The sequence below is a fragment of the Eucyclogobius newberryi genome, unplaced genomic scaffold, assembly GCF_026437365.1.
Source record: "Eucyclogobius newberryi isolate DKJ021-1_F unplaced genomic scaffold, fEucNew1.0.hap1 SCAF_16, whole genome shotgun sequence".
In the NCBI taxonomy this organism is placed as follows: domain Eukaryota; kingdom Metazoa; phylum Chordata; class Actinopteri; order Gobiiformes; family Gobiidae; genus Eucyclogobius; species Eucyclogobius newberryi.
Window position 1 is genome coordinate 4,442,568 of NW_027315790.1, and position 11,643 is coordinate 4,454,210.

The following is an 11,643-nucleotide window of genomic DNA, read 5'->3' on the forward strand; positions in this document are numbered from 1 at the left end:
ACTGACATGAGCACCATGCGGTCAACTGACATGAGCACCATGCGGTCAACTGACATGAGCACCATGCGGTCAACTGACATGAGCACCATGCGGTCAACTGACATAAGCATGATGCGGTCAACTGACACAAGCATGATGCGGTCAACTGACATGAGCACCATGCGGTCAACTGACATAAGCATGATGCGGTCAACTGACATAAGCATGATGCGGTCAACTGACATAAGCACCATGCGGTCAACTGACATAAGCATGATGCGGTCAACTGACATGAGCACCATGCGGTCAACTGACATGAGCACCATGCGGTCAACTGACATGAGCACCATGCGGTCAACTGACATGAGCACCATGCGGTCAACTGACATAAGCATGATGCGGTCAACTGACATAAGCATGATGCGGTCAACTGACATAAGCATGATGCGGTCAACTGACATAAGCACCATGCGGTCAACTGACATAAGCATGATGCGGTCAACTGACGTGAGCACCATGCGGTCAACTGACATGAGCACCATGCGGTCAACTGACATAAGCATGATGCGGTCAACTGACATGAGCACCATGCGGTCAACTGACATGAGCACCATGCGGTCAACTGACATAAGCATGATGCGGTCAACTGACATGAGCACCATGCGGTCAACTGACATAAGCACCACACGGTCAACTGACATAAGAATGATGCGGTCAACTGACATAAGCACCACGCGGTCAACTGACATAAGCATGATGCGGTCAACTGACATAAGCACCATGCGGTCAACTGACATAAGCACCATGCGGTCAACTGACATAAGCATGATGCGGTCAACTGACATAAGCACCATGCGGTCAACTGACATGAGCACCATGCGGTCAACTGACATAAGCATGATGCGGTCAACTGACATAAGCACCACGCGGTCAACTGACATAAGCATGATGCGGTCAACTGACATAAGCACCACGTGGTCAACTGACATAAGCACCATGCGGTCAACTGACATGAGCACCATGCGGTCAACTGACATAAGCACTATGCGGTCAACTGACATAAGCACCATGCGGTCAACTGACATAAGCACCATGCGGTCAACTGACATGAGCACCATGCGGTCAACTGACATAAGCATGATGCGGTCAACTGACATAAGCACCATGCGGTCAACTGACATAAGCATGATGCGGTCAACTGACATAAGCACCATGCGGTCAACTGACATAAGCATGATGCGGTCAACTGACATAAGCATGATGCGGTCAACTGACATAAGCACCATGCGGTCAACTGACATAAGCATGATGCGGTCAACTGACATAAGCACCATGCGGTCAACTGACATAAGCATGATGCGGTCAACTGACATGAGCACCATGCGGTCAACTGACATAAGCATGATGCGGTCAACTGACATGAGCACCATGCGGTCAACTGACATGAGCACCATGCGGTCAACTGACATCAGCACCATGCGGTCAACTGACATGAGCACCATGCGATCAACTGACATGAGCACCATGCGGTCAACTGACATAAGCATGATGCGGTCAACTGACATGAGCACCATGCGGTCAACTGACATGAGCACCATGCGGTCAACTGACATGAGCACCATGCGGTCAACTGACATGAGCACCATGCGGTCAACTGACATAAGCATGATGCGGTCAACTGACATAAGCATGATGCGGTCAACTGACATGAGCACCATGCGGTCAACTGACATGAGCACCATGCGGTCAACTGACATAAGCATGATGCGGTCAACTGACATGAGCACCATGCGGTCAACTGACATGAGCACCATGCGGTCAACTGACATAAGCATCATGCGGTCAACTGACATAAGCATGATGCGGTCAACTGACATAAGCATGATGCGGTCAACTGACATAAGCATGATGCGGTCAACTGACATAAGCATGATGCGGTCAACTGACATAAGCATGATGCGGTCAACTGACATAAGCATGATGCGGTCAACTGACATAAGCATGATGCGGTCAACTGACATAAGCATGATGCGGTCAACTGACATAAGCATGATGCGGTCACTGTTCAGGGTCAATCTTTAACAGTTAGAATGAGCCAACCTCAGCTAGAGCTCTTTTCTTCTTGTGAAAACAAAAACGCTGTCGGACGTTATTTCCTTCTTAGCCACAAATATCGATAGATCTTTGCACTGTCCAGGAGAGGGAGAGGAAAATCTTGCTTATGAAAAATATCCACACCAAGTCAGATCTTTTGCAGGACAAACTTTCATTCTTTTTACTTTCTTTGTAGCACAGCTTGTACACAGATTTCAAAGTACTTCATAGAACAAGAAAATGTGCATTAAAACAAATAAATGAATACTTTTACTATTTGGATGGGAGCGCGCAGTAACACCAGGTGCCACAGGGGGGCAGCAGAGGCTCTCGTGGGGGAAAAAACTACAGTTTTTAAGAAAAAGCCTTCACCCACAAAGACTGAATGTGATGTGTGAATGTTTGTGTTTGTGTATAATATATAATAATATATAATATAATATATACTTTGTTCTTTTTACAGAGATAGATGGATGTTTCTCAATATTACAGCTAGTATAGTACATCTGATAAATGTACTAACTGGTGTAAGTGTTTGTAAAATACTTATAGTAACTGACATATTTGAAGCTAGGAATGTCAAGATTTCAAATTTTTCTAAAACGATGATTGTGAGAATAAACGATTATTAACCTCACAACCAAAATAACAATGAAATCCTACATTTTCTTGCTTTCTTATTTTCTCAACACGTTACCGCTCCTCAATATGTGACTTGTTTTATGAAATCAAACTCTCTGAATGATTAATTTGACATAAACAACAAGATAAAGACATTTAGGTTTACTTTTTTGAGGAAAGGCTGAGCAGAAATCACTTCATTTTGCTTCTAAATCGTCACATTTCTTTTAATTCAAAAATCATTAAAAAAAAAAAATGTAATTAAAAAACATATATAAAAATCGTCTAAAAATTTCAATTATGATTTTTTTGTCTTTACGATAATATTGTGACATAAGTAATTACGATTATCGATTAACCTAATAATCTTGACATCCCTTATTGAAGCATTACAGACATAAAAAATCTCACAATATCTAAATAACATTTGAGCAAAAATCTAACTTAAACAGGCGTGTGTAACTGGCAGCTACAGCAACAACACATCACTTGGACATAGTGTATCTGACACATTAAATGGGAATAACTTACTATTGGAATTATATGTGACTGACCATGGCCAATCCAGTTACATGTCTACCCGGAGACATTTTGAGTTATTCACATATTCTGGAAGTGTGAATTCAAAGCTTTCCAATGATGTCTCACTCATGTAGATCTGATAATATTTGAGTAAGTTGTGGAATGTATACAACTCTCAAACCCATTCACTGAGAAAACGGCTTCCAAAGTTTCTCACCGGAGTGAGCCCAGAGTCACAGGGGGCGGGGCTCATTTGCATCTCATTGAGATAAGCCCTCCCCCCTGTCACACTGACACCATCTTCCCCCTACAGCTGTCACTGAAGACTCAAGAGGAGTGTTGTTACTGATGGTAACTGGACTTGAATCAGAATTAGAAGTTACTATATTAAAATGGAAATACTTGGATTACAAAAGGCCCTGAATAGAATCAAAGAATCAGAATGAGAATAGGGTTCATTGCATTTGTCGATAAACATAATTCACAGGTGATTCAGTGCAACACAAACAACAAAAGATAAGATAAGATAGCCTTTAATGTTACAACGCAGTAGATACAGGGGGAAAGGACAGATAATTTATAGGAAGTTTAAAAAACACCCTCAATAGAAGAACTCTTATAAACAGATGCCAGGGCCAGGTATATGAACTGCAACATATGAGATAATAGACATCATAGGTACACCATCAGAGTCCAATTACGTCCGCAGCCTCTTTTGCACATTCGTCTTCTGTGCTGTGACTCTCGGCCCTGGGCATGTGATGTCTTTTGCCTCGTCAGCACAGAAAGGCCTGATTTTTTCATGCAGGTAGGTCTGCCTGTCAATGTTCAATCCAGGTGGGACCAGGACATGGAGATTGTCAACCGGAGGCAGAACAGCTGTAGTGCGTAGTAGCTGAAATTCCACAGGTTCTGCTCCACAGTGACTTTTCGCAAGCACCACACCTGGTCTCTTGGCATCAAAGCTGTAAGCAAATAACAGGACATTTAAGAAATGGCTAACTATTTCACATGAAACACTCATTAACTATTTTTTTTTGTTTGAATATAAATACCTGAAGTGCTGATAGCTCTTGATCTTTGGAAGCCGTCTGAAGAAGGGACTCAGATGCTTCTGCCAGTCGAAGTTCTTGACGAACACTTTGCCATCCGCCGTTCCAACAAGCTGTGGGATATTGAGGTGACTCTCAGGAGAGCTGTTTTCCACTACCTGATGACAAGGGCGACAATGTAAAAAAAAATTAGAACAGAAGAAAAATATCTGCACTGAAGTTTTGCCAGGCTAATGTTTACACATTACAGTAGTCAAATAACATAAACTAACCTCAGCGATGTCTTCCAAAGTGTCAACCCTGGTCTTCATGTATGCTTGCTTGATAAGTCCAAAGCCACAATCAGGGGAGAATTTCGTATGGCCAGCAATGAGGAAGTGGATGTCCATTGTGTGGTGAAGCTTGTGTCCAACACGCCAGGCAGCACCACAACATGAAATTGTTTTTGTTTTGGCCACTGCAGTTGTCACAATGAAGATCCACGTATTTTTCTCCAACCCCGAAGTTGTTGAAGAAATGATGCATGTAGCTTATGACTTCATTGCTTCCCTTACTTGACGACATGCCTTCGTCAATCAGGAAATTGACCTGCTTCTGCATCCCTTCACAGGAGACACCAAAAAGGCCACATTTTCGTGGAGTCAGGAAATACATTGGCCCCGGCTGCAGAGGGTTGGACGGAAAGTGTACCTGTAGTAGACAGAGAGAGAGAAAGGAGATTAGATTAATACATATGACATTTGATTAAGACGTATATGTCTCTATAATAATCTAAATCTATAATGTCTCTATTCTGCATTTGCACTATTAGTAGTACCTGCTGTGCAAAGTCGAAGCTGTAATGCATCCTGATGTCTTTGCTTGCTGGCGGTGAGGGTCCGAAAGACAGCACATTAGATTCTGTTGTCTGTCTGCAGGCAGCAATCAAAGTGTTGTAAAAAGTCCTCTCACTTTGCACAAGGGCAAGATGATGCACTTGCTTCTGGACAACTTCAGATTTTCTTTCATCTGGGACATTTGCACTTCGTATCAGCTGCTCGTTGTTGCTCTGACACTGCCAACAGAGATCTGTGCGTGGCCTGCAGCTTCTGATGTGTGGGAGAAGCTGTTTCCACAGTGATCTGAAGCTTGATTTACAAACTGCAGGCTCACCTAAAAAACAGATGTTGCTTATGGTTAATTATACTCTAATCATTAAAACATGAAAATCACCAAAATAATGTTTTACACTTACCAAGCTCCTTAGCAGACTTCACGTAGAGACGCCAAACTGAGGCCTTAGTCACATGGGTTGGGAGCAACTTCACATGCCAGTCCTTATGGCCAGGATGTCGACCAGGTAGCATTATGGAATGGACTTCTGCATAGTTTTTGATAAACTCTACAACGGTGTGGATGACTTCATGGCTGATGAACCTGCGTGAACGTGGCTGTGGCTGTGCACGCTTCTTCCTCAACCGTGGTGTTGCTCCATTTTCATCATAGTGTTTAATTATGTCAGTCAGGGTGTCTTTGCCAATTTTGAAAAGGGGGGAAAAAAGGATTAGGGTTGACAGTAATATGGGAATAACACGCTTCACGTGGCTGGCTAGCTTGTGATATCATGGCTCACCAGGTTTAGACCAAAACAGGCACTCACAACACAAACACGACCACAACAGCACACCAAAACATAACTTTCAAGCGTGTTTGTGATGCCATTTATTCTGCATTATTCACATTCTGACGTTTACGTCGTATTTAAGACTTAAAATGCGGAGGAGCGGGACACGGCCGGGGCTAGCGGCGCTACGTGGCTAGCTAGCTTGTGATGGCTCAACAAAACAGGCACTCACAACACAAACACGACCAAAAAGCACACTAAAACAGGCGTATTTAATATTAATCATTACTTACGCCATGAGGAACAGGAAAGTACTTCTGCAGACTTCCGTGCCTCCTATGAAAAAGCTTGTCCGGGCAAACTTGCGCTTCTTCTGGGGCTTTTTCGTGGACGTCGTCAGCTCAGAAGTGACGACAGAACGTCTGTTTGCTTCCATATGTCCGATAATCCTCATATCCTGCCACTCTCTTTCTGCTGCTAATGAGTCGCTCCGTAGCTTGTACATGAGTTCTGGAGAGAGTTTCCCGCTACACGATTTGCTTGAGAGAAGAGAATTTTCTTTTCTTCTTGAGTTACATTTGCAGTCAAAGTTACGGATCTTTTCCAACTCTTCGTTCTCTCCTGCAAAAGTAACCGTGGCTATAGCGTCTGTTATTTCACGCTCCAGCTCTTCGGCGTGACCGGGCGCTCCTTCCTCTGTCCAAAACCCATCTTCCTCCTCATCTAAGGTCAGCCGTAGACTAGGGATATTTTCCAGCTGGATGAAATCGCACTCTTCATCTGTGACCTCATCTTCAGATTCAGAACTTAGATAGTCATCTGGATAAGCGGACTTTTCGCAGAAATAATCCAAAAGCGTGGAGCTGTAACAACCTCTGTTAAGCTCCGAAGCAATAGCAGAAGGATCCATTTTTCAACTGATTTTACACAGTGTGTGTTGTGTGTCCCTGTGTTGCTGCTTATCAAGTAGCCATGCGGCTGGCGGCTCAGCCCATTAGCTGACTACAATAGCGCAGCTGTTCATATGGAAATGCGGTCACACCCACTCTGCACGTCCAGAGAGCGCCCGAAAACACCACATTTTAAACGGCTTTATTTATGCTTTTAATGCTGCAAATACTGTTATCTGATACATCGAATGGCTGGTCCATATCTTCAACTTTCACATAATGCAAAAAAACGAAAATCACAAATTTGGGGAAAAAAAAGTAAAATGCTGTTTTTCTCAGTTTCACCGAGGCCGACATGGTCCGACAATTGCCGTGGCGAGTCACATATGTCAGCCAAGTCGTAAATTGTGGCTCAGAAGTTTTTTAGAATTCAAAAAATCTGTTTATGCTGTAAGATGATCGTTTATTGCATGAACTAAGAAGTCCTTGAATCATAAATCTCAGCAAAACCACAATGCGCTTGCACCAATGCTTAGGTGGAATAACAAGTTCACTTCCAAGGCAAAATCAGGAGTTGAATGAGGACACATTTGAAGTAAAAGTTTGAACTATATCAAGCTAAACTGTTAAGGCAAATTATGGCACAAATATGAATCTATACATTATAATTCCTGGATATAAATTTACCAAACGAGAGCTCAAGAGGCCGAGTTTGGCTCTGAGCGTGGCCAGGACAACTCTCCAGTGGGATCAGTCTGAGAACTCACCACATTCTCTCACAGTCTGAATTCACATCCTTCTGACGTGTAAAAAGAGCTAAATCGTGGTGGTAATGACAGAGGAGCTTCTTCACACTGTGTTTCCTGCTTTCTTAGTTTAATATGTCGCTCACGTCATCAGGAGCGACCTCTGACCTCTGTGACGACGAGGACTCGTTACCAGGCTAATGTTTTGTTGAAAATAATGTTCCTACTCTAAATTAGAGGCTTTGTTTGTATGTTTATGAACTGCTTCTATGGACAATGGGAAACATAAGTATTTTATCATTATTTCATGTTGATCCCTGAAATAAAGATTGATTTATTGATATACAATTGCCAACTGGTAGTTTAGATGAATAAGTGCTAAAGTAAATACCCTTTTCTGGAAAGCTCTGACGAGAAATAGGGAGAGAGGGGAGAGACATTCAGCCAACGAGTTTGGTCCTATGTGCAATGTCTTAAACCACTACACCCTCCAAATGCTTTCAACAGCCACGTTCTTAATGGAGAGGAGTTTATAAGTATGTTTTTAGTGGTTCTGACCTGCTGTCGTTACAGTCTGAAGACAGCACAGTCGTGTGAGTGAGTTCAGCTCAAACATTCTGTGAACTGGAAAAAGCTGCTCGGTTGTGCATTATTCACCCACTTATCAAAGATACTTTCATAAAAACGGCCTTGGTGCGCTTGTAATATGCTGAAAAACTGCAGTTAGGTTGGTTATTGCTGCTCTTTTTTTAGTTTTAGTTCAATTTGCTTTTTATTTTGTCGATTGAAATATTTTCATCATCGTTTTTGTCAATTTCATTATTTTTGTGACTAACACTTGATAAAAAAAGTAAGTAAAAAGCACTCATCAAGACTTATGAACTTAGAATTATGATTTTCTTTGAATAAAAGTAGCTATTTTTGTCAGCCAAATTCCTCTCAAAGTACTTTTGTCAGATAGTAAAAAATACAAATAAAAGTGGAGACTGGGTTTGGGTTAGTTCCACTTTTCAGTCCCAGAGCTTTTTTGATCATAATTAAAATACATCTTTTCTGGTTAACTAAATGGATTTAGTCGAAAGAATTTGCATCTAAAACTAAGCTGAAACAAAAAATAATTATTTGACTAAATCTTTAAAACTAGCACTGATTTGAACCCTTGATAGTTATGACTGAACTTTGACACACAAGTTAGAGTGTAAATATTGTGACGTGCCTGTAGTTTTAGAGACCTAAAGGGTCAGGACCTCTGAGATCATGAGGATGTCACAGGGAGATAAGGCCGTCCACCTGCGCCAACACAACGTCTGTGATCAAACCTGAGACTGGGAGCTGACTTTATCTGTGTGTACAATCTAATGAAACCCAGACGCTCCCCCAAAAATAATCTTAGCAATTATGGGATAAAAAATGTGGTCATTCCTGGGGTTAGCAGAGGTAAAGAGCGTCGATCTGTCAGAGAATGGACAACTGGTGAGTCCTGGTGCAGTTAGCATGATCCCCCAATACTAAAGAAAGTGCAGAGTCAGGAGGAGCTCATGTGTCTGCCCATATCAGCACCCATATCAGCACCCATGGCAGCGGTCGTTATGTCATCGCCGTTGTGCACTAGTGTTACTGCTGTATGGGGATTACGAGAAGCACAGTGCCTGAAAAAATGCAGGTTGTGGGTCTAACAGTGAGACAAGGACAAAGATTCAATCCAGAAGCTTGACTTATATGTTAGAATCTTGATCGCAAAGTGAGTCCATGTGACCTAACGGCAGCATATACAGAGGAAACAGAACTGGACCCAGTTTTCCAGTTACCCAGTAAGTTACTTTAGAACAGGGTGAGGAGCTCTGGTTTACATGAACAAACTGGTACCTTTCGCTGTCAACGATCTCTGTCCAAGATATGATCAACAGTGAAACATGTGACCATCAGTAAACACAGTCGTTCTACTCAGTTACATTTGGAGAGGCCTCGTGGGCGTTACAGAATTTACCCAACAGAAGGTTGACTAAACAATGTTCACAGGAATTTAGCAAATGTGTAACTGTTCCAGAGTATATACCCTGTCCTTGACCCTCCTTCTCTTCAAGGAAAAAGGACAAAAAGCTCTGTGGGAAACGGTCAAACCTCAGAGAGAACCACAGTGAAGGAGAGATCCTGCTCCCACAGACAGACGGGCTGCTGATGGTCCAGGTCCATTTGTGGAGCCAGAACTACCAGAGAAGAGAATGGGTGGTTCTGCTAGTACAGGGAGAGTTCATCCAGGCAGGTGAGGAGCAGTTTATCTAGTGTAGAGAGAGTTCCGGGTCCACAGGTCAGGGTTGTGAGATGGGGAGGGGCATCTAAGGTGCAGCAGCCAGTAGCAGTGTCTGAAACAGTTGTAGAATAATCCACAGCCTTAACAAGAACATCTCAATATCTCCCATTGTTGACATTTCGATGTGGTTAACTCTATCTATGATGATGTCACACAATGTGTCTTTCTCTAACATGATCAGTTTCCTTGGTCCACACGTCTCAGAGCAGTGATATGCCATGCCCTTCTCATTCTATCTCATTGTATCTTAGCTACTATTGAAACCTCTGTGTGTGGAAGTAAAGCCAACACTACTGCAACGTGTTCAAGTGTGTTCAAGTCACCGGGTCCCAGACTGATGGTGAATAAACTACTGCCTCAGCTATGCAGTCTCCGTCCTTTCCATACAACTCTACGACTCGTTAGGACAACACTTATTTTCCCCTTTCAAGAACCGCTCCTCGAGAGGAGAAGGAGGTGGAAGAAGGAGAAAAATGAATGCCATAGTTTACCTTTGAGTAAACTGGACTGAACCCTGTTGCACACCGTAGATTTCTTTAGAATACGGTGAGTTCTGGTGTACATGAACAAACTTGTACCTATCCGATACAAAAGTAATACAAACACTAAAATGTCAAACAATACAATCCATATTTACAAGATAGTCTTAATGGTTAAGTCTTAATCTAATTTTGGGTATGTTTCTTATAAAATAGTGCATATGATCATCATGTAATCTCTGATCCATGGTGAGATTGCAGTATGTGAGGCTGATGTAATGTTATTAGTCTTTGTTGTTCTCCCACAGGTGAAGGTCTGGTTCCAGAACCGGCGGATGAAGTGGAAACGTGTAAAAGGAGGACAACAGGGACCAGCAGCGCGGGAGAAAGAACTCAACCACGTGAAGAAAGGGACATTACTGCCATCTGAGTTCTCAGGTCTAGTGGGACTGTCGCCTCATTCTGGCTCCCCAGACCTGGTGCATGACTCCCTCAAACCTGGTCTCCCCTCACCAGGGCCAGGTCTCCCCTCACCTCGGCCAGGTCTCCCCTCACCTCGGCCAGGTCTCCCCTCACCTCGGCCAGGTCTCCCCTCACCTCGGCCAGGTCTCCCCTCACCTCGGCCAGGTCTCCCCTCACCAGGGCCAGGTCTCCCCTCACCAGGGCCAGGTCTCCCCTCACCAGGGCCAGGTCTCCCCTCACCTCGGCCAGGTCTCCCCTCACCTCGGCCAGGTCTCCCCTCACCAGGGCCAGGTCTCCCCTCACCTCGGCCAGGTCTCCCCTCACCTCGGCCAGGTCTCCCCTCACCTCGGCCAGGTCTCCCCTCACCAGGGCCAGGTCTCCCCTCACCAGAGCCAGGTCTCCCCTCACCAGGGCCAGGTCTCCCCTCACCTGGGCCAGGTCTCCCCTCACCTGGGCCAGGTCTCCCCTCACCCGGGCCAGGTCTCCCCTCACCCAAACCGGATGAAGACAGTAAAGACAGTGAGCGCAGTTCTGAGCAGGCACGACTATGACCCTCCACAGACAAATGCAAGTGACTCAAGACTGGAAAGGGAGAAATCACCTGGGATTCAAATGAGAAGCAAAATGTGTATTCTTAATATGATGATTCTGTGTTGTGGTTGGGTTTTGTATATAACAGAATAATGCTCATTTAATTGATCAGGCTCAATATTTATGGATTGCAGACAACTCAAATGAATAACTGGTACAACTCTATTTGTAAGTCACTCCAAGTAGTTTGAGGTTGTTGTGACTTATGACTGGCAGAAGAAAGAACTCGGGCCCCGCTCCCATGAGAATAAACATGCTGAAGCACTGAGTGAAGACGCCATTTGTATTCGAGG

The 11,643-nt window shown here is 43.8% G+C and overlaps 1 protein-coding gene across 1 annotated transcript in view; it reads left to right on the forward strand.

Annotated features, from left to right (window-relative positions):
- LOC140361377 (homeobox protein MOX-2-like) overlaps positions 1 to 11,419 on the forward strand; it is a 27,834-nt gene extending 16,415 nt beyond the window's left edge. The window contains exon 3 of the mRNA XM_072447089.1: positions 10,606 to 11,419. Within this exon, the coding sequence (XP_072303190.1) occupies positions 10,606 to 11,310 (705 nt within the window). The 3' untranslated portion in view covers positions 11,311 to 11,419. The remainder of the gene's footprint in view (positions 1 to 10,605) is intronic.
- Positions 11,420 to 11,643: the final 224 nt, after the last annotated feature.